The following is a 22901-nucleotide window of genomic DNA, read 5'->3' on the forward strand; positions in this document are numbered from 1 at the left end:
GCTCTCTTCCCCTTCCCACACGGGGTAACGTTTACCGTTGCGGCGGCCATTAACGGCGCGTGTTTACCCGTGGGTGCGGGTCCAGGGGCGGTGAGGCTGGCGGGTGGGGACGCGCCCCGTGGACGGAGAGTGCGGTGCAGGAGGCTCGGTCTAGGCAGGTTTGGCGCGGTGGACTGAGCGTCGTGCTACAGCTAATGGATTGAGCCAGGAGGGGCACGGGTGCGTGAGCTCGGTCCAGGAGGACCGCGCTGGTGGGAGGGGTGAGAAAGGACACGGGAAAGGTGGTGCGTGGACTGGGTGCATATGAGGCGGGGTGGTCCCTGTAGTCGTGTCCAGGTTTCTCTTTCCACGGAAAAGGAGCCACTGCCCGGCTGCTCGTGTTATCTTCCGGCCTTTTTGTTCCTAGTTTGTTCGTCATAGGCTGGTAGTCCTCGTTGTTAGGAGTGTGACTGTGTGAGTGACTGTCCTGAGTTCTGACTGTTCGAGGGTCCTTCGATGAAGGGTGATATATGCTGAGTAATTTTAAGTGGTGATACTGATATTTGGTAGTTTCACTGAGCTAAAGTATTTTTATAAGTAAACTAAATTACTGACGTTATTATCACTCGATGGTCGACATAAGTAGAAATGTGTGTGTATGTATATGTGTGTGTATATATATATAGGGGTAAATTAACTAGTGCTACATGGAGTATGGGCTTCAAGATTCAAATTAAGTATATACCTAATTTGAATGAGTATGAAATTTTTTTAAATGTTTAGATATGAACATTAACTTCTTTACTAACAAGTTCAAACAAGTTTGAACTGAGTTTGAACTTTTTTTTTAGATTTTGATTCTAGGTATATAACATCCAAACATATAATTCGTTAGGTATGTAATAATGAATTGTGAAATAAAGTTGAGTTTGAGTTGTTTTGTTGTTAGGTATTTGTATGAATCAAATTCATATACCTAGGTCACAATTTGAAAATTTTTAAAAATTTGAGAGAATTTGTGTGTTTTATACCTTGGAGCCCGGGCACCATGGAGTCCCATATGAGTATCCTATATAGAGAGAGAGAGAGAGCGCGCGCTAGAGACACTACTTTAATTGTTTTGTTTTGGATAGTTTGAAAATACCATTACAAAGATACATGAGTTACAAAATAATTTCATATGTGAAAATGATGTGTGGAGCCTAGATCCACGTGTCAAACAACACGTACGATGGTATTTTCCAACAACTTGATTTTTGCGATGGTACCGTAACAAATTGGCCATTTTGTTTTACTCAGAGAGATGGCATATTAGAGCGTGGTATCTCAATCATGGGGCCTATTTGGTTTATCAGATTTTTGAGTGGATTATTGTCTTGTATAATATACTTACGTCAATATATTTTGAAAAATAGACTTGGCATAGTTCCAAGTAAGTGGTCTACATAATATGGTGGAAGAACGTTTTCTCTAGAAAATGTATTTTTTAAGCATGGAGTAAATAATACTTTTTTTCTAGAAAATGTTCTTGCACGTATTATAGGACGTCATCCTTTTGAGAATGAAAAATGAAGGTAGTATGTCATGTATACTCCCTCCATACTCGTAAAGGAAGTCGTTTAGGATATTGTTTAAGTCAAACCTTGGGAATATAAATCATGAATAACTCTCACATTGTTGAGTTTGAAAATGTAAAAATTATATGAATAGATTTGTCTTGAAAAATACTTTTATAAAAGTATACATATATCACTTTTCAATAAATATTTTTATAGAAATAAGAAGTTAAAGTTGTGTCGCTGTCCAAAACGATTTTCTTTACGAGTACGGAGAGAGTTCTATAGAAGTATCGTGTAAGTTTGGAAATTTATAGGAGTGCCATGCAGGATTTGTAAGTTACAACGTACTCCCTCCGTCCCAAGGAAAAAACAACTTCTTGATATAAACGTGGACATATGTTAGTCAAAATATAACACCATAAATTAACTGTTTTTAATGAGAAATATAACACCATAAACATATATAGATAGTCAAAGAATTTACCACGTCAAGCTTTTTTTTTCTCAACACAACATGTACTTGGAAAAGTAAATTCATCATTTGGTTAGTATAACTTATCATTTCTTTTATATTATACGATATATCACTGATTAGAGGATTACTATTGTACATGCTCTTGATCCAAAATAGTACGGTGTCGGGTGGGTACCAAGTAGATACTAGGCTCGATACCTGTGGCCTGTGGGGTACCAAATTCATCAACACCTTGTTGGCACATTTCATCGAGGGCTCCGTGATCATTTTGATTCCACTAGAGGACAACGATGGAAGTAGAGGCAGTCGACTTCGGGGAGGGGTTAGACAGGCGGTTCGCATGGACAGCGACCTCCTGCTAACACCATGGACAACAAAGGCAAGTTCCATTGTCGCCATCAAGATGACCTACAAAGCGGATGCTAAAGACATCTAGCTTCGACCTCGCCTAGACTCCAAGCGGAAGCAGAGCTGCCACCTTGCATCGGCAATGCCCAACCATCAAGTAGGTGTAGCGCTCCGACGCTGGCCAATCTTCGATGTCACCTACCAGGATGCTCAAACTTGCCACAAGAAGTAGCATCGCGCCCCTTCTGCCGCCGATGATGACCAACCGATGATGACGCAAGTTGACTCGAGCGTATAACTGCTCATGAGTTTCAAAAATGACGTAAAGATGAAGACCAATGATCTAGCACCACTTCATTAGGATGACGAGGCAATGAAGCACCTTGCCTGGTCACCGGCCAACTCGAGTTACTTCTCCACTAAGAGTTGCCTTAACTACTCTTCGCCAGGGAATGACGCCTTGTTTATGTCGGGACAAGATTCCGTCCCTACTGTTAAATAAACCAGGGGAAAATATATTTTACTCTCTTGGACTATTTCATTGGAGCAGTTAACTCTTAAACTATTTTTTTTGTCTCACTTTACCCTTGAACTATTTTTCTTTGCTCTCTAACAATATCTCTCTTTCATTTCTCTCTCTATATTATTCATATTTTGCACTGGAAATTGGGTAGGATGATAGAGGCACTGTAACTTACGTCTCAACATTTTTTTTACCATTTATAGAATTGTACAAAGTTTGGAAACAATAAGACATTTAAACATGAATAAAAAACTTCAAGCAAACAATCATGATTTTTTTTTTGGAAAAATGGTGCCATGTGAGGTTTAAAAAAAGTCAGCTTACAATGCAACTTAAAAGAGAAAAAAAATATTATGAGTAGAGTGAACCATTTTTAATAGTTTAGGGGTAAACTAAGCTAAGAATAGTTTACGAATTTTTAATAGTTTAGGGGTAAACTAAGCTAAGAATAGTTTACGGAGGATTAAGTGATCCAATGAAATAGTTTGAAAAGTAAATTGGACTTCTTCAATAAATTAAGAATAATTTCTGGAAAACATCATGTTTAATGGTCAAAATTGCAAAAAAAAAAACACCGGTATTATGACATGTGACACTGACACATGTGTCTCAATGTTTCATAAAATCTCTACTCTATTGATATCATGATAAATTTCAGCATAACATAAAAAATATTTTAAAATAGTAAGAAAGAATTAAGTATCAACCTTAACTTAATAATTAAAAATTCCATATATTCTATATGTATATATTTTTAAATAAATTCACGCTTAAATTGAATAAGAGTGAGGTTTTATAAAACTTTAAAATCATAATATATGGTTAAATATCAAATGTTTGACTTTATATAAATTTGATCTGAAAACATGATGTCTTTTAAATTTTTTACTCATCCTTAGTTAAACTAGCAAAGTCATGTGTATTTTAGTTTTCATGCGGGGAGATTTTTCCACCGCGGTGCTAGCGGTAATTTAACCGGCAAAGGGAAATTTCCCCAGCGCGCGCCGCAGCAAAACCTGAAAAACCCCAACCGAACCTCCCATCCCGCCGTTCCTCATACTTCCCCCCCTCACCGCGCTCTAGGGTTTTCCATGCCGCGCCTCCTCCCCCCAAAAGGCGCATTGCTCCGGCGATGGCTTGGACGGAGGACGAGGCGATTGGCCCCGATGTGGCCTCCACGGGGCTCCACGTCTCGGAGCGGATCGGCCGCGACGCCGCCGCTCAGCCTGACCTGGAGGAAGGCCCTCGAGGCCTCACGCCACGCGGCCACGCCTCCCACCCCTACTCCTCATATCCCAATGAGGTGGGCACGCCGGAACCAATCGCGTGCTATATACTCGAGGCTGTGCACGGCTAAGCCGTTGATCTGCAGAAGCGTTCGTTGTCGGGGTGCGGCTTGTTTGGCAACTCGAGGAAGTTTGCAGCGGAGTTGGGGGCGGTGCACCAAGCAGCTGTTGTTTTGGGCGATGTTCTGGAATTTTAGTTATTTAGTTCCTTGTTTGCTGAGAGAAAGAGGTAAGCCGTGAAGTGGGGTGTTGATGAGAACGAGAACCCTAAAATGGGCTGTCATGTTTAGTTTAGTAGAAGCTAGACTTCATAGCTCTTTTGGAGACAGGCAAGGATGACTTCTCTAATTCTTGCCTTAAAAATATTTGCGGAGGAAGAGATTTCTTATGGCATTGGACTAGGCCGAGAGGGAGATCGGGAGGTATCCTCCTGGGAGTAAACTTGGAGGTGTTCAATTTGTCTAGCATAGACGAAGGAGATTTTTATGTCAAGTTTCACGTGCGAAACAAGGTAGATGGCTTCCAATGGATCCTTGTAGCAGTCTATGGGGCTGCCCATGAGGAGTATAAGGAGGCTTTCCTTGTTGAATTGGTAAACTCTTGTAGTAAAGAATCTTTGCCCATGTTGATTGGGGGGATTTCAATATTATAAGAAGCCCTAGTGAGAAGAATAACGATAGGTACAATGACAAATGGCCTTTCTTGTTTAATGCTGTTATAGACAGCCTAGACTTGAGAGAGCTAGAGCTATCAGGACGAAAATTCACTTGGGCTAACTCTTTGCAAGTACCAACTTTTGAAAAATTGGATAGGGTGCTTTTGAGTACCGATTGGGAAGAAAAGTACCCGCTAGCTACAGTTAGGGCTCTGAATAGAGACCTTTCAGATCATACACCTTTGCTACTTGATACGGGAGCCAAAACTCGTGCTACCAAACAACCTTTGTTCAGGTTTGAGCTTGGATGGTTGTTAAGGGAAGGCTTTCATGAGTTAGTAACGGAAGTTTGGAGAAAAGAAAACAAGGGTTCTACGATGATGGAAAGATGGCAAAATAAGATCCGTTGATTAAGACAGTTCTTGAGAGGTTGGGCAAAAAGCACAAGTGGAACATATAGAAAAGAGAAGGTTGAATTAAGTGCAAAGGCAGATGAGTTAGATAAAAAAGCAGAGGTGCAGATATTGATTAGGCATGAGTTAGATCTCAAGAACTACTTGAAAAATAGACTAGCTCATCTGTTAAGGGAGGAGGAAATTAAATGGTACCAAAGGTCAAAAACAAAACATTTAATTGAAAGGGACCGGAATACAAAATACTATCATATGATTGCAAATGGCAAGCATAGGAAGACTAAATTTTTCAGTTAGAACAAGAGGAGGGTGTAATTAAAGGTGATGAAAATTTAAAAAAGTACATCACTAAATACTACAAGAATCTTTTTGGACCACCGGAGGAAAATAATTTTTCCATGGTGGAATCACAGAAAGAGGACATTGCGCAGGTATCAGATTTAGAGAATGAAATGCTAACTAAAATATTTACCGAAGAGGAAGTAAAACAAGCTATTATCCAAATGGAACACAATAAAGCCCCGGGACCTGATGGTTTCCCTGCAGAGTTTTATCAAGTGTTCTGGGAGGTAATTAAAGAAGATCTCATGGCTATTTTTATAGAATTTCACGAAGGAAAATTGCCGCTCCACAGCTTGAATTTTGGTATCATTACTTTGTTACCAAAACAGAAGGAAGCTAGACAAATTCAGCAATACAGACCTATATGTCTGTTGAATGTTAGCTTCAAAATCTTTACAAAGGTAATGACTAATCGAATAGCTCTAGTAGCTCAGAAAGTCATTAGACCTTCACAGACGGCCTTCCTTCCAGGGAGAAATATAATGGAAGGGGTAGTAATTTTACATGAAACAATCCATGAGATGCATAGAAAAAAGAGGAGTGGAGTCATTCTAAAATTGGACTTTGAGAAAGCATATGATAAAGTAGACTGGACTTTTTTTACAACAAACCTTGAGGATGAAAGGATTCTCGCAAACATGGTGTAACTGGATTGAACAAATTGTTAGAGGAGGAAGTGTTGCTGTTAAGGTCAATGATCACATTGGGAACTTTTTCCAAACAAAAAAAGGCTTGAGACAAGGAGATCCCCTATCACCAATTCTATTTAATTTAGTGGCAGATATGCTATCTATCTTAATACAAAGGGCTAAGGATCAGGGGAGATTTCAAGGAGTCATACCTCATCTAGTTGACAACGGCCTCTCAATTTTGCAATATGCTGATGACACAATTCTCTTTATGGAACATGATCTTGATGAAGTGAAAAATCTCAAACTTGTACTTAGTACATTTGAGAAACTTGCAGGTTTAAAGATCAATTTTCATAAAAGTGAATTGTTTTGTTATGGCAAGTCAAAATTTGCAGAGAATGAGTATGTCATGCTTTTTGGGTGTAGATCTGGGACTTACCCATTTAGATACCTAGGAATTCCTATGCACCACAAGAAGCTCTCTAATAAGGATTGGCAAATTATCGAGGAGAGGTTCCAGAGGAAGTTGAGTAGTTGGAAAGGGAAATGTCTCTCAGTAGGAGGAAGGCTTGTGTTGATTAATTCGGTGTTGAGTAGCCTAGCCATGTTTATGTTGTCCTTCTTTGAGGTACCTAAAGGTATCCTCAAGAAGCTAGACTACTACAGGTCTAGATTCTTTTGGCAAAGTGATGGACATAAAAGAAAATATAGGTTGGCGAGATGGAGTGTGATTTGTACACCTAAGGATTGTGGGGGTCTTGGAATACAGAATCTAAATGTGCAGAATAAATGTTTGCTGAGTAAATGGTTGTATAAGCTTATCAATGAGGATGGGGTTTGGCAAAAACTACTTAGGAAAAAATACTTGGCTAAGAAAACAATTACACTTGTAGAAAAACAACCAGGGGATTCTCATTTTTGGGCAGGGCTGATGGAGGTTAAGAACTCTTTTCTTTCTTGTGGCGCTTTTCAAGTAGGTAATGGCACACAACTGAGATTTTGGGAGGATTGTTGGAGTGGTGATTCCTCTTTTTAAGATGTATCCTTCGTTGTATAATCTAGTCAGGAAAAAAAATGTAATGGTGGCTGAAGTGTTGGAAAAGGTGCCCCTAAACGTTTTTTTCAGAAGAGCTATTGTAGGGGATAACCTAGCAGCTTGGTATAACTTGGTCTCAAAAGTTATGTCAACTCAACTTACAGAACAAAATGATGTCTTTGTGTGGAAAGCCAATAAAAAGGAAATATTTACCGTCAACTCCATGTACAGAGCTCTCATTTTTAACGGAGTAATTCCAAGGAAATCTTTCCTTTGGGGCTTAGAATTCCATTGAGGATTAAAATTTTCTTGTGGTACTTAAAAAAAGGGGTTACTCTAACAAAAGATAATCTTGCAAAAAAGAAGGTGGAAAGGTAGCACTAAGTGTTGCTTTTGTGATTCTAATGAAACGATACAACATCTTTTTATTGATTGTCATTTGGTTAGATTAATCTGGAATGCTGTGTCTATAACCTTTGGGATCCATCCGCCTACTAGCATTACTAATCTTTTTGGTAATTGGCTGAATGGTGTTCAACCTAGGCTTAAACATCAATTTTTTGTTGGCATTGCAGCTTTGTGTTGGGCGGTTTGGCTTTGTAGAAATGATGTAGTCTTTAATGGCTCCAAAACTAACTCCTTTGTGCAGGTAATCTTCAAGGGGACGTATTGGGCACGTCAATGGTCTTTGCTACTTAAGGAGGATGATAGGGACAAAGTCAAGGAGGGGCGCACTTTGTTGGAAGGAAGAATTTTGGATTTCTTCTCTAAGCATGGATGGAATTTAAGGCGAAGGTTGGATGTCTAGATGTATCTTTGTCTTGTTTTGTGTTGTTTGTCAAAGTTGTAAGATCACCCTTGTGAGGACTGAGAGGCTAAGTTCTCTTGTGTTGGTGTTGATGTGTCGTGATGTTTGTTTGTGAACCTTTGTAAGGTGGAGTCTAAGAACTCTTGTTTTATTGTTGGCTGTGTACATCCGATCGGATGTAGAGGCCGGGTTTATCTCATTTTCTAAAAATGATTAGTTTAGTAGAACGTGGGGTGAATTTTTCTACAGCTACGGTGGTGTATCATTTGAAAATTATGGTTTATCTTCCGTGTCATAATTTGAGATCCCGGGAGGCCGAGGCCGGGACAAAAACAGAGATCATCAATGTTGGGCCAATTTAGTTTTTTATATTAAATTTTAGGATCTTGCTAACCCTGGATTATGTATAATAAATTATGGAATGAACTCTCCAGTTATATTTGAAATCTGGGGAAAACTCTAGGGGAGATATATACGTTAATAGTGACACTTTTTTGCAGCATCATTTATCATTCTGTGAGCTTATTTTCCTGTCTCCCTTAAATTCCTTCTTTCTGGGAGAACATCCATAGTTTGAGTGTAGTTTGGGGGATCTCGGGGGCATATTCTAGGTAGGCAATGCAATTTTATGAAACTAGGAACCAACTTTTATTTCCTTTTAACAGATGGGACAAAGGGTTTAGAGTTCGCCTCTCAACTTTTTTTTTTTTGCTTTCTTGCATTTTGGCCCTTCTTCGCCCCTTTCCTTGTATGTGCTTACTGTCCTGATAGGATCCATGTGTTCTGACCCATGTATGATGTATCTTTAACAAGACAAACAAACTATTTGGCATGATTTACCTGATTAATATCCTTTCAGTACAAACAAACTATTGGAAAGATACACATGAGGCAGCTCGTCATGACTTAAATAATGCCAGCTAGATCTCTTACTATCGTGTACCATCCTACGAAATAGTGTGCTCTCTGCATTAAGTATCTGGACAAGTCTTTCTTATATGCTGGCTATATGAATCCACAGATAACTTTGAGTTTGCTATATCTTTCCAATTCATCAAGTGGTTACATCAAACTCAGTTTATGTCTCTACCGTGTTATGGATATCTGCATGTTATGTCTCTACTGTGTTATGGATATCTGCATGTTATGCTATCCTGACCAGTTATTTCATTTAGGTTCAAGGACTTCCTGTGGTTGCATCAAAAGCCTCTAAATTTATTTCATTTAGGTTCAAGGACTTCCTGTTGTTGCATCAAAAGCCTCTAAATTGACTGATTTGGATGCACCTATTTCAACTAGTCAAACCAAGTATCTTGAGCTGCTAGCCAGGTATTATGTTCTCAAGGGGGAGCATATTGCTGCTGCTAGAATGTTGTTGATATTGGCAGAAAGACAGTGCTCCAGTGCGGAAGAAGCTTCAACTCTTGACCAGAGGTCTCCCAATTTTGACTCAACTTCTTTTTGTTTACTTATTTGATTTTTGCTCAGTTTTTGTCCTTGCTTTCATAAGGTCCATGTGTCATATGGAATGAGACCTACTTTTTTTGCATCCAGGTATCAATATCTGAGCAGTGCTGCGGTTCAGGGCAAAAGTGAAGGGATTACTGCAGATTCCTCGAGGAACCCTATTGATAGCAGCGCAGTAGATCGACTTGAAGGCAAACTTGCAGTTCTTCAGTTCCAAATGCAAATCAAGTAAGAATAGTTCATGGCTTCACGGCTTGAAAATCTGCCAGGCAGTACTGAATCACCAAATGATGCCTTCCTCATGATAACATTCTAGCTGATGTGGAGACTGCTAGATGTCCCATGGACAAGGCTAAAGAGCTTTCACTGAATCTCAAGAGTATTACTCAACTTTTCAACAATTATGCTGTTCCTTTTAATCTTTGGGAGGTATGGCTATCTTTGTTTCTTGGAGATTTTTTCCTTGATCCTGCTTTCTTCTCTCTTGTAAGAGGGTTACTAGGCAATAAGCATTTTTTTTACTATTGATAGCAGCACAGCAGATCCACTTGTTTTTACCAGGAATAACCAACATATCTATGGGGATCGTGACAGTTAGTAGAACTGTGAAATTCACTTGATAAGTTCTAAACTGTCATAAAGATTGCACTTCTTTTACTGTTAAAGTCATATGAACTGATACCACAAATCAGTAGGATAGACTATGACGTGTTGTGGACTTGCGGTGGTAGTGTGATCATACAATGAAAACCGGTGATCTGAGCATATCCTCAGCATTCCATTGCGTCTTTATACATTTAATAAATATACTTGACTGGTTACTATATACAGAATTACCAATAAGGTTTCGGAAGCTTTCCACATAACTACATTAAATGGGTAATACAACTTTCTCAGTGTAAATTGTATCTCAAAAGAGTTTACTTAGTTGTGTGAAAATAAGCAAGCACTTTATCAATATTTTTTACATGTTACGATAGGTATATCTAAATCCTCTGAATTTGCATCCACAAAAAACTCTTTTCGAATTTCTCATGTTGCTGAGTTTACAGTTTGTGATATAGTAATATAGCTCTATAACTGGGTGTGGGATCACAGTAAATTCTCACAAGTTGCTGCTCTAAAGTTATATATTATGGTCTGCATTTTTCTTGTGCAGCTGTATGTAGTGCTTTACTTGCACTTATTCACTTGGTAAGGTAAATCTGTTTTAGATAGTCACTGTAATTTTTCATGATGACTTGAACCTTCTTGTTAACTTTGCAAATTATTCTGGAGATGCTGACAGTAAAATTATTTGAGAAATTTGGGCCAGGCTCCTTGGCCAGTACAAGAGGTGGTGTTGCAGAAGCATGTTCTGTGGTGAGAAGAGTAGGTTCAAAACTTGATCCTGCAGATGGCTCTTGTTTACCATTGGATATAATATGCCTTCATCTCGAGAAGGCTGCACTGGTAATCTGTCAATTCTGTCTATAAATAAATGGTATTTTCTATACTAACAAGTAACAGCAACCCATTTTGTAGTGGCATTTACATAGCTATGCTATCATGCTACAGGATAGATTAAGCTCGGAGAAGGATTAGTTGGTGACGAGGATGTTGCAAGAGCCCTTCTTGGAGCCTGTAAAGGTCTACCTGAACCTGTGCTTGCCGTGTATGATCAACTGTTATCAAATGGCGCTATTGTGCCCTCCCTAAACCTGAAGGTGTGGCTTCTGAGATCAGTCCTTTTAATCCTTCGTGAATGGGCATGACTGTCATTGCACATAAACTAGGCACCACAACTGCTGGGGCTTCATTCTTTCTTGATGGAACATTTTCACCGAATCAAACATGGTCTTTAAATCAAGGCATCCGGGATAAAATAATTAGTTTGGCAAACTGGTAAGTTTACTTCATCTAAGTGGCATTTTTAATTCTCAAAATTCTCCCATTCTTAGCGTGTTTTACAAAGTGCAATATTTTTGTTGTTGGACTTCTGTACAAATATGCACTAGATAGATACCTCACGCATTGCTGCAGGATATTTATATTCTTATAGAATATGTCATGCAATTTTTTAAGCACCGAGCTAATATAATTTACTATAGAAAGGACAGTGTTGACCTAATTTATAAGGGAAATCAAGAAAAAAAACATAGAATTGCACCACTAATTAGAGAGGAACCACGGGAGATAACCACACCGTTAATTGCCACCCCAAGATTTCCCATGCATTCAACTGTTATTCTTGATTTGAATAGGAGAAAAAATTGTAAAAGCGACAGAAAGTATTTGTCTAAAAGGATGCTTGATAGGAAAAAGACACCTTCAAAATTGAGCATATAGTTTATATAAAGAAAACTGAAACAAAATGTGAAATATCCGTGCGGTAGCTATGTGTAATTCTGAGTTGGAATTTGCATAACATGCAAACGGGATGATCTGAGGTTAATCTAGCATGGATTAAATACCACATATAATACGGGACAAAATAAAGTGGATTAGACAAAATAAAATGGATTAGACTTCAAGTATAAACTCAGATGTAAAAGCACATACCTGCACCTTTATTTCGAACAAAGTACCAACCTATATAAATTTGCATTTGTGTACCATCAGAAAGGTAAAAGTGAAGAATCCAATCCAAATATTTTTCAGCATGAGGCGGTAACAAAACTTAAATGTGAGGCGATGATTGGCACCTGGTACTTGAGATCCATATGAATTCCTTTTTGCGTAGTAGTCCATCTTTATATCCATTTGCTGCAAATGTTTAGAGAGGGAGAGACAGTTTCTAATATTCTGGAGAAAAGTAGAAACTATCAGTTCACATTGATGAGCAAACAAAAGTACATAATGAACCAAAATCAAGAAGTGGTACAGACGAACAGATATGATAGAAAGTGCAGAGTAAGCCTAAAAAATTCAACATACCTTCAACTCTCAAGTCTAAATTCCATGCGTGAACCAAAAAACAAATCAGTAGCTGGAAACAGGAGGCAACACATGAATTTAGAGAGGAAGGAGAGGAGGAGAGATCATGTAAAGCTTGCCAGATGATGATTCCATAGCCTGCTCACGGTGCGCTGCGCAGCCTGAGGTTGATCGATGACCTTGCGAAAGGAATTGTGGAATTAAGGGATGATCTTGAAGGGAGGATTGCAAGCACAAATCGCCAATTAATCTCGTTGGAAGCTGTTTCTTGTGGCAGTCGACCAACCGACGGTTTCAGGCAAGGTAGAATGTGATTAAGCGAATTGATGGACCGGGAGACAGAACGTGCACATGTGCGGGCACAACATTGAAGTGAAGGCGATTGAAACCTGCGTAGTAGATTTTTACACGCACGTCACACGACATGCATGCATCATTGGAAGGAAACCGATCGGATACATTGGATCGCTTGGTATACTGGGTGGGCTGGGCTCAATATATCAGCAATGATGGACAGAGAGATGGGAATCAAGGAGCGTTCAGAATTCGGATCAGATCAACTGGAAGGATGAATGGGTCTAATCTCCCTTCATCTTTGATCCAAGGCCCAAGGCCCAGGGATCTTCTCATCCAACGGTTCATATGCGATCTCTTTCACCGATCGAACGGCTGAGAATTAGTGATGACATGGAACGCTGAGGTTTCGGCTTTGGGTCTTAACTTTATAGAAAGAAGTCACTGGCCTTATACATTGGCCCTACCTGATGTGTGGTATGCTAGCCAGGTAGCAACTACGCATCATGAAATTCTGAACCGAATCATCACAATTTATTTTGATAACTAAGATTTGAATAAATTATCGTGAAATTTCAATTTTATCTTTAACATGGCATTTTTTTTGTTAGTTGTGACATTGCCAAAAAAAATTGTAAGCACCTGATCCCCGTAAGCAATTAGAAAATACTCCTGCTTCTTTGTACTATTGCTATCTCAACATATTTTCTTGTATATCATGAAACCACTTTACAGTTAGAGCTGATTATTTTCCTTCTACTTTATGTTGTATGTGTAACTTCAGGTTGGCTGAGATGAGGCGGTTCAACCTTCCACAGAACCAAAAAAAGAATGACTATCGAGGTTTCCGAGAGTTAGAAGAGAAATTATTATCTAATAAGTAGCCATTTCAATTTGTATTCTCGGCACTGTAAAACATGGGATTGTGCATTTGCTCTACCAAGTAGAGAGAAAGCCAGCCATCCTGGTTCAATTGGACATGATCTCTGATATGCTCTTCCTGTGGTTGACGTCATTGCGAGATCCCAAGGGTACCAAGAGACTGCATATCAATCAAATATTATCCATCTGTGCAACCTCCTTATTTTAGCCAAACAATCAGTATGAATTACGGAATTACGGCTGTTAATGTGGTAAAGTTATTTTGGGCTGATTGCTAGTAAGTCCTGCGGGCGATGCCATTCGTCTGGCATTACTTGCGGTGGATCAGGATTCAGGAGAGGAGTGCAAAGTGAACTAGAGCTCTTAAAAGCGACACAAAGATCTCTTGTTGCATTCATGTTCTACAACTTCAATTTGTACCGTGTTGTAAATTTCCGTACCAAACGATTCTTTAAGGATGAACGTTTAGGTTTTGTAGCTTTCCATATATTTTTTTGAGATAATCCATTGTATGCCACTGAGTTTGTCATAGGTCTACAATTTGCCACTGACTTTGTCACGTTCTATAATATGCCATCGATTTTTGCTTAACTTCTACGATTTACCACCGCCATCCGGTTAGTCTCCGTTAGTACTGTACACTTTTATCCAAATGACCAAAATACCCCTGAGACAAAAACTTTCAAATTTTGGATAAAAATTCTGAAATGTCAGACTTTAAGTTTTTGGACAAATTTTGAATGTTTACAATCTTATGTTTATAATATGGTATTTCAGAATTTTTGTCCACATTTTGGAAGTTTTATCCCAGGGGTATTTTGGTCATTTGGACAAAATTGTACAGTAGTAACGGAGACTAACTGGACGGCGATGGTAAATCATAGAAGTTAAGTAAAAGTCGATGGTATATTATAGAACGTGACAAAGTCAGTGGCAAATCGTAGAGCTATGACAAACTCAGTGGCATATAATGGATTGTCTCTATTTTTTTTCAGAATATTGTTTCTGTAGCTCCAGACATTTGTAACATGCTGAGTTTTTTGGGCTGATCAAGTTGGGGAACAGCTTATCATAGCTTACATGTGATCAGGTGGAGCACCTGAATCTTTGCTTGCTACTCTGTCGTGCTAAAACCTGTCCAGTTCTGCACTTTGGTATGCTTTAACGTGGGGCTGGTACAACAGTTTTTTTAGGTGGTTATTTTAGGACCTAGGGAGTACACCTCATCCGTACCTTTTATTAGCAAGTAGAAAATAATTGATAGTTAAAACTTTTATATACGAGTTTTTAACGACAAAAAAGTAAATGCTGTAAAATAAATCATGATTAAAAAACCATAAAGTATAAGCGAAACCATAGGGCTGTTAATATACCTGTGATCCAAGTTTTTCCTTTTTATAGTGGAGTGGAGAATTTTTTATAGGCCGGAAACAGCCAAGAAATAACAAGTCAGTGGTTCTCGTACATTGATTAATCCAATCACATTTATAAGTGTAACCATAAGTTTTCTTGCCCAGCTTTGATCGTCCGTCTTATTTGAAATTTTTTTATAATTAGTAGTTTTATCTACTATCTACTACTACTTAAAAAATAAGAGGTGCTTCCATCGTCCGTCAAAAAAACCGGGTGAAAAAAAACCGGGCGAAAAAAACCAGTTTGTCCGATCCAAAAAAACCGGTAAAAAAACCGGGTGAAAAAAAACCGGGCGAAAAAAACCAGTTTGTCCGATCCAAAAAAAACCGGTAAAGAAATTTCCGTTTTTAATTATAAAAAAATTACCCACAGAAATAGTTTCTGTCCGATTCCAAATAAAAAAAATTCCGAGCGACAAAAGAGTTTCCATCTTCCTACAAAAGGAAAGAATAGTGCGAAAAAAAAAGTTTCTATCCGAAGGGAAACACGCGTGAATAAATACCTAATTAAAAATAAATATCTATCTCTAAAAAACCTTCTGTCGTAAAAAAAAGGAAAAAAAAAGGACCGACTCCTGTAGAGAAAAAAAAGTCCGACTCGTGAAAAAGAGGTTTTCTCGTCCGTAATAAAAAAAAGAAAAAAAACATCTAACTCAAACTCCGTAAAAAGAAAAGGAGGAAAAAACGACCCGACCAAACTTAAAGTCGCCCCTTGTTATCCGTATATATCTCTTTAACTCTAATCTAATCTATCAATCTAATCTAACTTTTTAGAAAGAGAAGTTTCCATCATCCGTTAAAAAGGAAAAAAATGCGCAAGAAAAAAATAATTTCCAAAAAAATGCGCGGGAAAAATACGGTTTCCTTCGTCTGAAAAAAACAAAAAAAATGCTATTAAAAACTATCAGAAAGAAATACACCATTTCTAAAAAAAATGGTTTCAAAAAACCACACAAGAAAAAAAAAACTGTTTATAAAAAAAAGCCGCTCTGAAAAAACTAACCGATGAAACACTGTTTATAAAATAACAGATCCAAAAAAACAAACGGACTCAACACGCGAAAAAAAACCGATGTTTCAAAATAAGGTTCGAGAAAACCGTCTGACTTAATGCGAGAAAAAAACCATCATTTCGAAAAAAAATAGAGGAAACCATCCAACTCAATGCGAGAAAAAAACCGCCGTTTATAAAAAGAACCGCTCCGAGAAACCGTCCGACTCAAAGCGAGATAAAATTGATGGACGCTTGGGTCGGATAAGATCCATCGATATTTTTCCATCTCCTACACATCATTTGTTTCCTCATCTAATCCCTGCACTTTTTGTATGCAATTATCATTATCAGACTTTTTTTAATAACATATTATATGAAAATAGTATTAAAAATAAACATATTTTTAATTGTTATTTAGAGAAGAGTGCACGGTGACTATTTTGTGTAGACTTGATCCTGAGTGTAGGATTTGATTAACCTATTATTGGTTGCAAGAATAATATTGAAAGAATATTTTTTTATTATATGTATATTGTTATATGAATAATCCAATTATTTTAGTTAAAGCAAGCATTGGTAAAAAGATTGCCATCATCGAGTTTGGGTCATTACATAAAGATGCTCTAATTTTCTAATTGTGTTAGCTACAACGATCCATAGAAACATTATCATTGATATGGGTACGCTTGAAAAATGTCTATTGTCATTGGATTATTTTTTTTACCCGTTGCAACGCACGGGCATTTTTGCTAGTTATTATAAGATGATAAAACATGAATAGTACTTTATATGTGACTTATGTTTTTATTTTTTTTAAAAAAAAATTAAATAAGACGGACGGTTAAAATTGTGCACGGAAAATCATGGCTGCACTTGGAATCATAGTAAAAAAACCAGACCGGCCCAACGGTTCAACCGGAAAACCGGAACCAGTGCATGTCACGGTTCGGTTTACAGAAAAGACAGTCAATATATTTGAACCGGTACAAAACCGTCGAACCAGCAGGTTTTCTGTTGAACCGGCTTAAAACCGGAGCGGTTGGACCGAAAACCGTGCTAGCTGCATGGAAAATTTTAAATTTTACATTGAACCGGTAAAAAACATCGAACCAGAAGGTTTTCTGTTGAACCGGCTTAAAACCGGAGCGGTTGGACCGAAAACCGTGCTAGACATGACTTAAATACCGGTTCATGGCTAATTATTTTTTACTTCATAATTGACTTTAAACTGCTAAATAGAATAGGTATTTCATTCAAACCAACAAATATCTCTGGCACAGTTGGTTTGGTGGGAAAGTTCAATGAATGCAGCGCCACAAGCATATGAAAGTCAATTATGACTTAAAAAATAATTAGCCATGAACCGGGGAACCGGCGGTCTGACCGGTGAACCAACGAGCTCACCGGGTCGGTCCCCGCTCCGGTTTTTTCCGAATGGGACGGAGTACTGACATATGGATCCGAGAAAAATGCCGGCCTAGTCCCACCGTCATACTCATCGGGGGCTCGCCCGTCTCCGCAGAGATCGCCCCACACCTGAGAAAGTGAGAAGTTGAATCCCTTCGCCGCCGCCGCCGCCGCCGCCGTCATGTGCGGCTCCGCCGCCCGAGCCCTGAACTCCGTCTCCCGCGCGGCCTTCTCCTGGAAACCAGTGAGTAAGATGGTTTGCAAAACACTTCTCTGAATCTCCGATACTGACTAATCCCCCTTTCTCTACCAGACAGGGTTGCCGCAGCAGACGCTCGCCGCTGCGGTGAGCAGGTCGGGCGTGGGGCTTCACTCGGGGGCGAAAACCACCGCCACGCTGCTCCCCGCGCGAGCCGGCGAGGGGAGGTACTTCGTCGTTGAGGGGGAGGAGACGAGGGTGGCGGCGGAGGTGGCGAATGCCGAGGCGCACTCGCCGCTATGCACCGCGCTGCGGCGGGGCGGCGCGCGGGTGCGCACGGTCGAGCACCTGCTCTCCGCGATGGAGGCGCTCGGCGTCGACAACTGCCGCGTCGAGGTCAGCGGCGGCGACGAGGTGCGGCGCCCTTTTGGTATCTCGAGGAGCTTGATAGATGTTGATGTGCGACTGCACTGCAACGAGAAAAATGTTGCAACATGATGCCTTCCCGATTTATGTGAACTGTTCAGCGATGACAGATTCCGTTGCTTGATGGATCAGCGCAAGAGTGGGTGATGGCTATAAGAGGTGCAGGTCAATGTGCGGCCAAGGATTCCAGTGGCCAGAAACTGGAGAAACTGGCTCCGGAAATCCATGAGCCTGTTTACTTGCAGAAGTCTGATTGTTTCATAGCTGCACTCCCTTCCTCAAGAATCCGTATAACCTATGGGATTGATTTTCCAAAAGTATGTTTTATCTCTTCCTTTTATGATCAGGAAATGCTAACTTCTAAGCACATTCATTTATTTTATGCAGTTCTTTTAAACCCTTATTTGCTTCTATTTCTTCTTCTAACTTTCTTATAGGATTACTGATAATTAAGTTAGTCTTACCTTTTGTAATGTTGATTATGTCTTCATTATGCTGCAATACATGTGATTGGTATGTAATTGGGTTTAAATAATGGGTGTTTTGTTAATATGCACTGAAATAAAGGTCAGCTTACCCAAAGTTTCCCTTATTTTGGACCTCAAGATTTTTGTTTCTAAGGTTCAAGAATCACATGAATAAACCACATATTATCTATTCCCTCAGGTGACAATACAGTGTATGCTACCTACTGCCTTTGTCCACAAATATAAGCATTTGAAATTTTTCTAGATATATAAGAAGTCCTACCGAACTACTTATCCCATCAATCACCTCATTCAAATTTATCCCCATCTTACCCTCAACAATCCTCTCACCCCCAATCATCCCTCATTCGATGAGCGGCACCAAAAATATTTTCTCCTCAACCTTAATCTCTGCTAAACAACCTAGAAATGCTTATATTTGTGAACAGAGTGAGTAACAGTAACTTATAAACACTATCTATCAGCTATCAATATCTTATGAGAATATATTGGAGGTAAAAAATGCACAGATTGTCAATAAAGGTAGTATCATATTATTATATGTTTACCATCTTAACTACGTCGTAATAGAAATTAATAGTCAAAGTTGTGTTTTCAAAACCATGTCGTTGAATGTCCAAAAAATCACTCTATCAGAAGGGAGTGTCTTTATTATAATATTTGGAATATTTAACTTGGATGTCAATGCTAAAATATCTCAAAATATATGTTTAGAACTTGAGCAGAGCATGCATCCTGTTGCAGGTGCCAGGAATTGGGTGTCAGCGCTTCGCAACAGTCCTAGATGCTAATGTCTACTCAAGCAAGATAGCCCCAGCAAGAACTTTCTGTATATTTGAAGAGGTATTTTACAGTAGTTGATGTTATACAATATGGATGTTGCCTTCTATGTTTTGTTCATGCAACTTATGGTGTCTCTTACAAGAATCATGGCAATGTAACTTTCCATATATGCTTTCGCGTTCATCTACTTTGTCACGATCTCATGTTGCATTAGATCATCCATCTTTCAATCACATCTGTTTTCATATCTTGGAGTAGTCAGCAATTTCTCGAATCTTGCACGGGTAAGGCCTAAGTATTTGAAGTACTTACATTTTCTGCTAGTTGTGCTGTCCACATTATTGTTTTATCCTCTCTTCCATTTTTTTTTAATTTTGACCGGAAGATCATTTTTGTATTTTGCTGCATTTATGGAATTTATAGGTTGAAAAATTGCGTTCTGCTGGGCTCATCAGAGGAGGATCGCTAGAAAATGCTACGGTTTGCAGGTGAGGAATGATATCCTGGAATTTTGTGTTCTTTGTCGTGGGTTGGTGATTTTTTTTCCTTGACGTAGTTCTGAGAAGCACATACCTGTTGACTTATTGCATGATGGATTTTGATATTGGGCAATAATCAGATCATGGCATCATCCCAACCTGTATGGATTTAGAAATTTGGACTTCCACTTGTTGCTTTATTTCTTAAATATATCGGGTTGTTTCTTAAATATTGTCTGGCGCAATGTCTGAATGAGTAACAAGTCAAATGATCTTATAATTGCTAGTTATTTTAAAAAATAGGTCAACCTGCTTAGTGCTTTCTATTTAATGTTTGTATTGTCTAGGTTAGCATGAATACATATTTCAGGTTTTCTGAAAAGAACTTAATACTATGCACAATAGCTTAGCAGTGAACTTTATTCGTGTTCTATGATCACCATCCAAAGTTAGTATACTGTGTACAGTTCAATTAGTGGCAGTGCAACTATTTTTACAAAGATATGCCTGTTGATGATGTTGGGCTCATGTGGCTAGGCGTTGAAATTGTTGCACAGCTTAAACTGCAGATTACGTTGTTCTAATTCAATTATATAATTGTATACTCATTGGCTATTGGCAGTATTTCTGGTGGTTGGCTTAATCCACCACTGCGGTTTGAGGATGAACCTTGCCGCCACAAGATTTTAGATCTTATCGGTGATTTCTCGCTTCTTGCACAGAATGGTAACCAGGGTTTTCCACTTGCTCATGTAGTTGCCTACAAGGTATGTTCTTGAAATTTAATTTACTACAGCATTGTTATCTTCTGATGCTGTTCGTAGCACATGCCATGTCAGTGGTAATATAGTATAGCAGCTTTGAGATGGCATGTCAGATTTTTCCAGTAAAATTGTCAGCAAGTATGCTGGAGTTATCACATATAGAATATCCATGTTCACATATGGGACAAAGCTGTGAGTGAATGTAATCTCAACCCAGTAGTCTACAAGTATAAAACCAGTTCTACATGTGAATACTAATCTATGTGCCTATCTAATGAGTGGAAAGATAGAGGAAATTACGGTAATGTACTGGGATGCCATGCTGTTTATGAGAACCTAAGCGACATGATTTCACGTGTATATGTTTCAGTCAGAAATTCTGTGCTAGCTTCTCAGGCTAATGCTTCCCACCTGAGTAGCATCGTCTGATAGGTGGTGCCACTCTGATTTTACATGGAAACTAGGAAGGGCATTTCTGTCTAGTATGGTGTGAGGCCTGTGAGAATCTATGTTTAACCATTCGTAAAATGAAATCATGCCCAAATACACAGGATACAAGATCCTTACGTAAATATGGGATGCTGGGACCAGTCACACTTGCTATGAGCTATATATTTCTTCCCTGCCCTGAAAACTAGTGTGTGTTGACACCTTGAACATCATTTTTTTTTTCTGGAGTTGTCTTCCATCATTTGAATTATTTAAGTTCACCACTGGTCATCCAGTTCCACGCTTGGATTTGATTAACCAGTGGTGAGTTATGTAGAACTGCTTGTCTTGATTGTTTATCTTTTGCCAAATAATTCTTGAACTTGTACTAAATCTTGGAGATAACTGAAGGGTGTGCTACTATGGTTGAGAGTTGAGATTAGTTTGTTTCGTGAAATTTCATATGTGCATATTTTTTTTTGAAAGAAGTCAAATTTCATAAATTGTACGTGTGGTTATGCTCATAGTTGACTTCTACAATTCCATGTACTTGTTGTCTTTTAGGTTTGTGCAGCACCCTTTCTTTTTACCAATCGCATTGACCTATATTTTTAGCTTTGGCTGGATTAGACCATTCTGTTAATTACTTAATTTCATTCCATTTTAACGGTAGCTATATAGCTTCTGAGTTCTGAAGTTCATGACAATGAAACTGTGGATGCTGACTTCTGACCATTGGTAAAACCTGGTCTAAGCTTAGTAAAAGTTACCATTGGTCCTAAAGGGAACATCAATTACCAACCAAAAAGTATTATTATTGTGTTATGCTGTTCAAGTGAACGTTTCATAATAAGTTGCAAAAATACTCATTATTCTGATTGTGACCTTAAAGGTTTAAACTACATACACATTTTTGTTTTTGCTGATGCATCACAACCTCTTGCTTTCAAGTACTGTCTATAGCATGTGGTCCTTACACTAAAAGGTTTATCTGAAGCCATAGGATATTCCTTATCATATTGCCTTTCTGCAGAAAGAAAATTCTCTTGTATAGAACAAATTGCAAACTTCTGTGCTAATTTCTACTTCTACACCTTTTATTCTATCCCTAAATATCTGTAACCCAGTTTGTGACATCTAATTTTAAGCTTTCCTTCTGTGACAAAGGCTGGTCATGCCCTGCATACTGATTTCCTACGGCATTTGTTGGGAAGGAGCGCTGTGGGCCAAGAAAACCTTGCTGAGCAATGTTGAAAGCATATGGATACCGCTGCTCCGTCGATAATGGCAAGGACGCAAAATTTCAAGGATACAAACATAGGATGGTCGCCCTTCTTCCAGCTAGGCCATGCAGTACCAACTATTCATCTTGCAATTATCTGCCAGCCATTTTTCCATCTATTCCTTTCTCTCTCTTTCTTTTTTGATCTGATGAATCATGTAGCCCATCAGCATCTGTACAACCTGTTTAGTCTTGCAAAGTTGCAATTCAGCATAGAAGTAGATGCCCATGTTATCTGTGTGTACAGTTCTGAGCAGCCAAATACAACTCAAACTGAACCCTTCTCTCCCTTTTTATCCTCTGATGTGGATGGAGAAAGCTGCCATCCAACCAGCGATCACCCAGGCCTCGCCACGTCGTGGGGTGGCTTGGCCTGGCCTCCCTTTCCATTCCCCGCGTGCGGATAACTACGAAGGAAGCCGAGGTGGCTCCCAGGCGGGCGGGCGGGCGAGCGACGCGGTTGGATTTGGAATGGATGCGAGGCAGGGGTGGAGTCGTGGAGGCGCGAAAAGGGACGAAAGCGACGGCGCGACCGTGGAGAATGTCTTCACGGGGAGGAGGAGGAGGAGGTATCGAGGTAGCCGTCGATGATGGATGAGTCGGCCCGCGTCGTAGGCTGGCCG

General features: G+C 39.2%; 1 protein-coding gene and 1 long non-coding RNA gene across 2 annotated transcripts; both read left to right on the forward strand.

The window, feature by feature from the left end:
- Positions 1-9083: 9083 nt before the first annotated feature.
- Positions 9084-14276, forward strand: LOC107280403 (uncharacterized). Its single transcript, XR_001544427.3, has 4 exons — positions 9084-9490; positions 9611-10975; positions 11081-11407; positions 13518-14276. It is a non-coding gene; the product is annotated as an uncharacterized lncRNA (long non-coding RNA).
- A 3230-nt stretch (positions 14277-17506) lies between these two features.
- Positions 17507-22567, forward strand: LOC4332110 (probable UDP-3-O-acyl-N-acetylglucosamine deacetylase 1, mitochondrial). Its single transcript, XM_015773134.3, has 7 exons — positions 17507-17672; positions 17742-18041; positions 18164-18370; positions 19286-19384; positions 19748-19812; positions 20426-20570; positions 22164-22567. The coding sequence occupies exons 1-7, from the start codon at positions 17610-17612 to the stop codon at positions 22248-22250; spliced, it is 966 nt and encodes a 321-aa protein (XP_015628620.1). The 5' UTR covers positions 17507-17609; the 3' UTR covers positions 22251-22567.
- Positions 22568-22901: the final 334 nt, after the last annotated feature.

The sequence above is a fragment of the Oryza sativa genome, chromosome 3 (genome assembly GCF_034140825.1).
Source record: "Oryza sativa Japonica Group chromosome 3, ASM3414082v1".
NCBI classification, from domain to species: Eukaryota; Viridiplantae; Streptophyta; class Magnoliopsida; order Poales; family Poaceae; genus Oryza; species Oryza sativa.

Excerpts from the sequence above, each read along its gene's own strand:
- LOC4332110 (XM_015773134.3), top strand. The coding sequence starts at position 17,610 with ATGTGCGGCTCCGCCGCCCGAGCCCTGAACTCCGTCTCCCGCGCGGCC. Across the intron at positions 17,673-17,741 it reads CGGCCTTCTCCTGGAAACCA|ACAGGGTTGCCGCAGCAGAC; the intron begins GTGAGTAAGATG and ends TTTCTCTACCAG. Across the intron at positions 18,042-18,163 it reads AGGTCAGCGGCGGCGACGAG|ATTCCGTTGCTTGATGGATC; the intron begins GTGCGGCGCCCT and ends CAGCGATGACAG.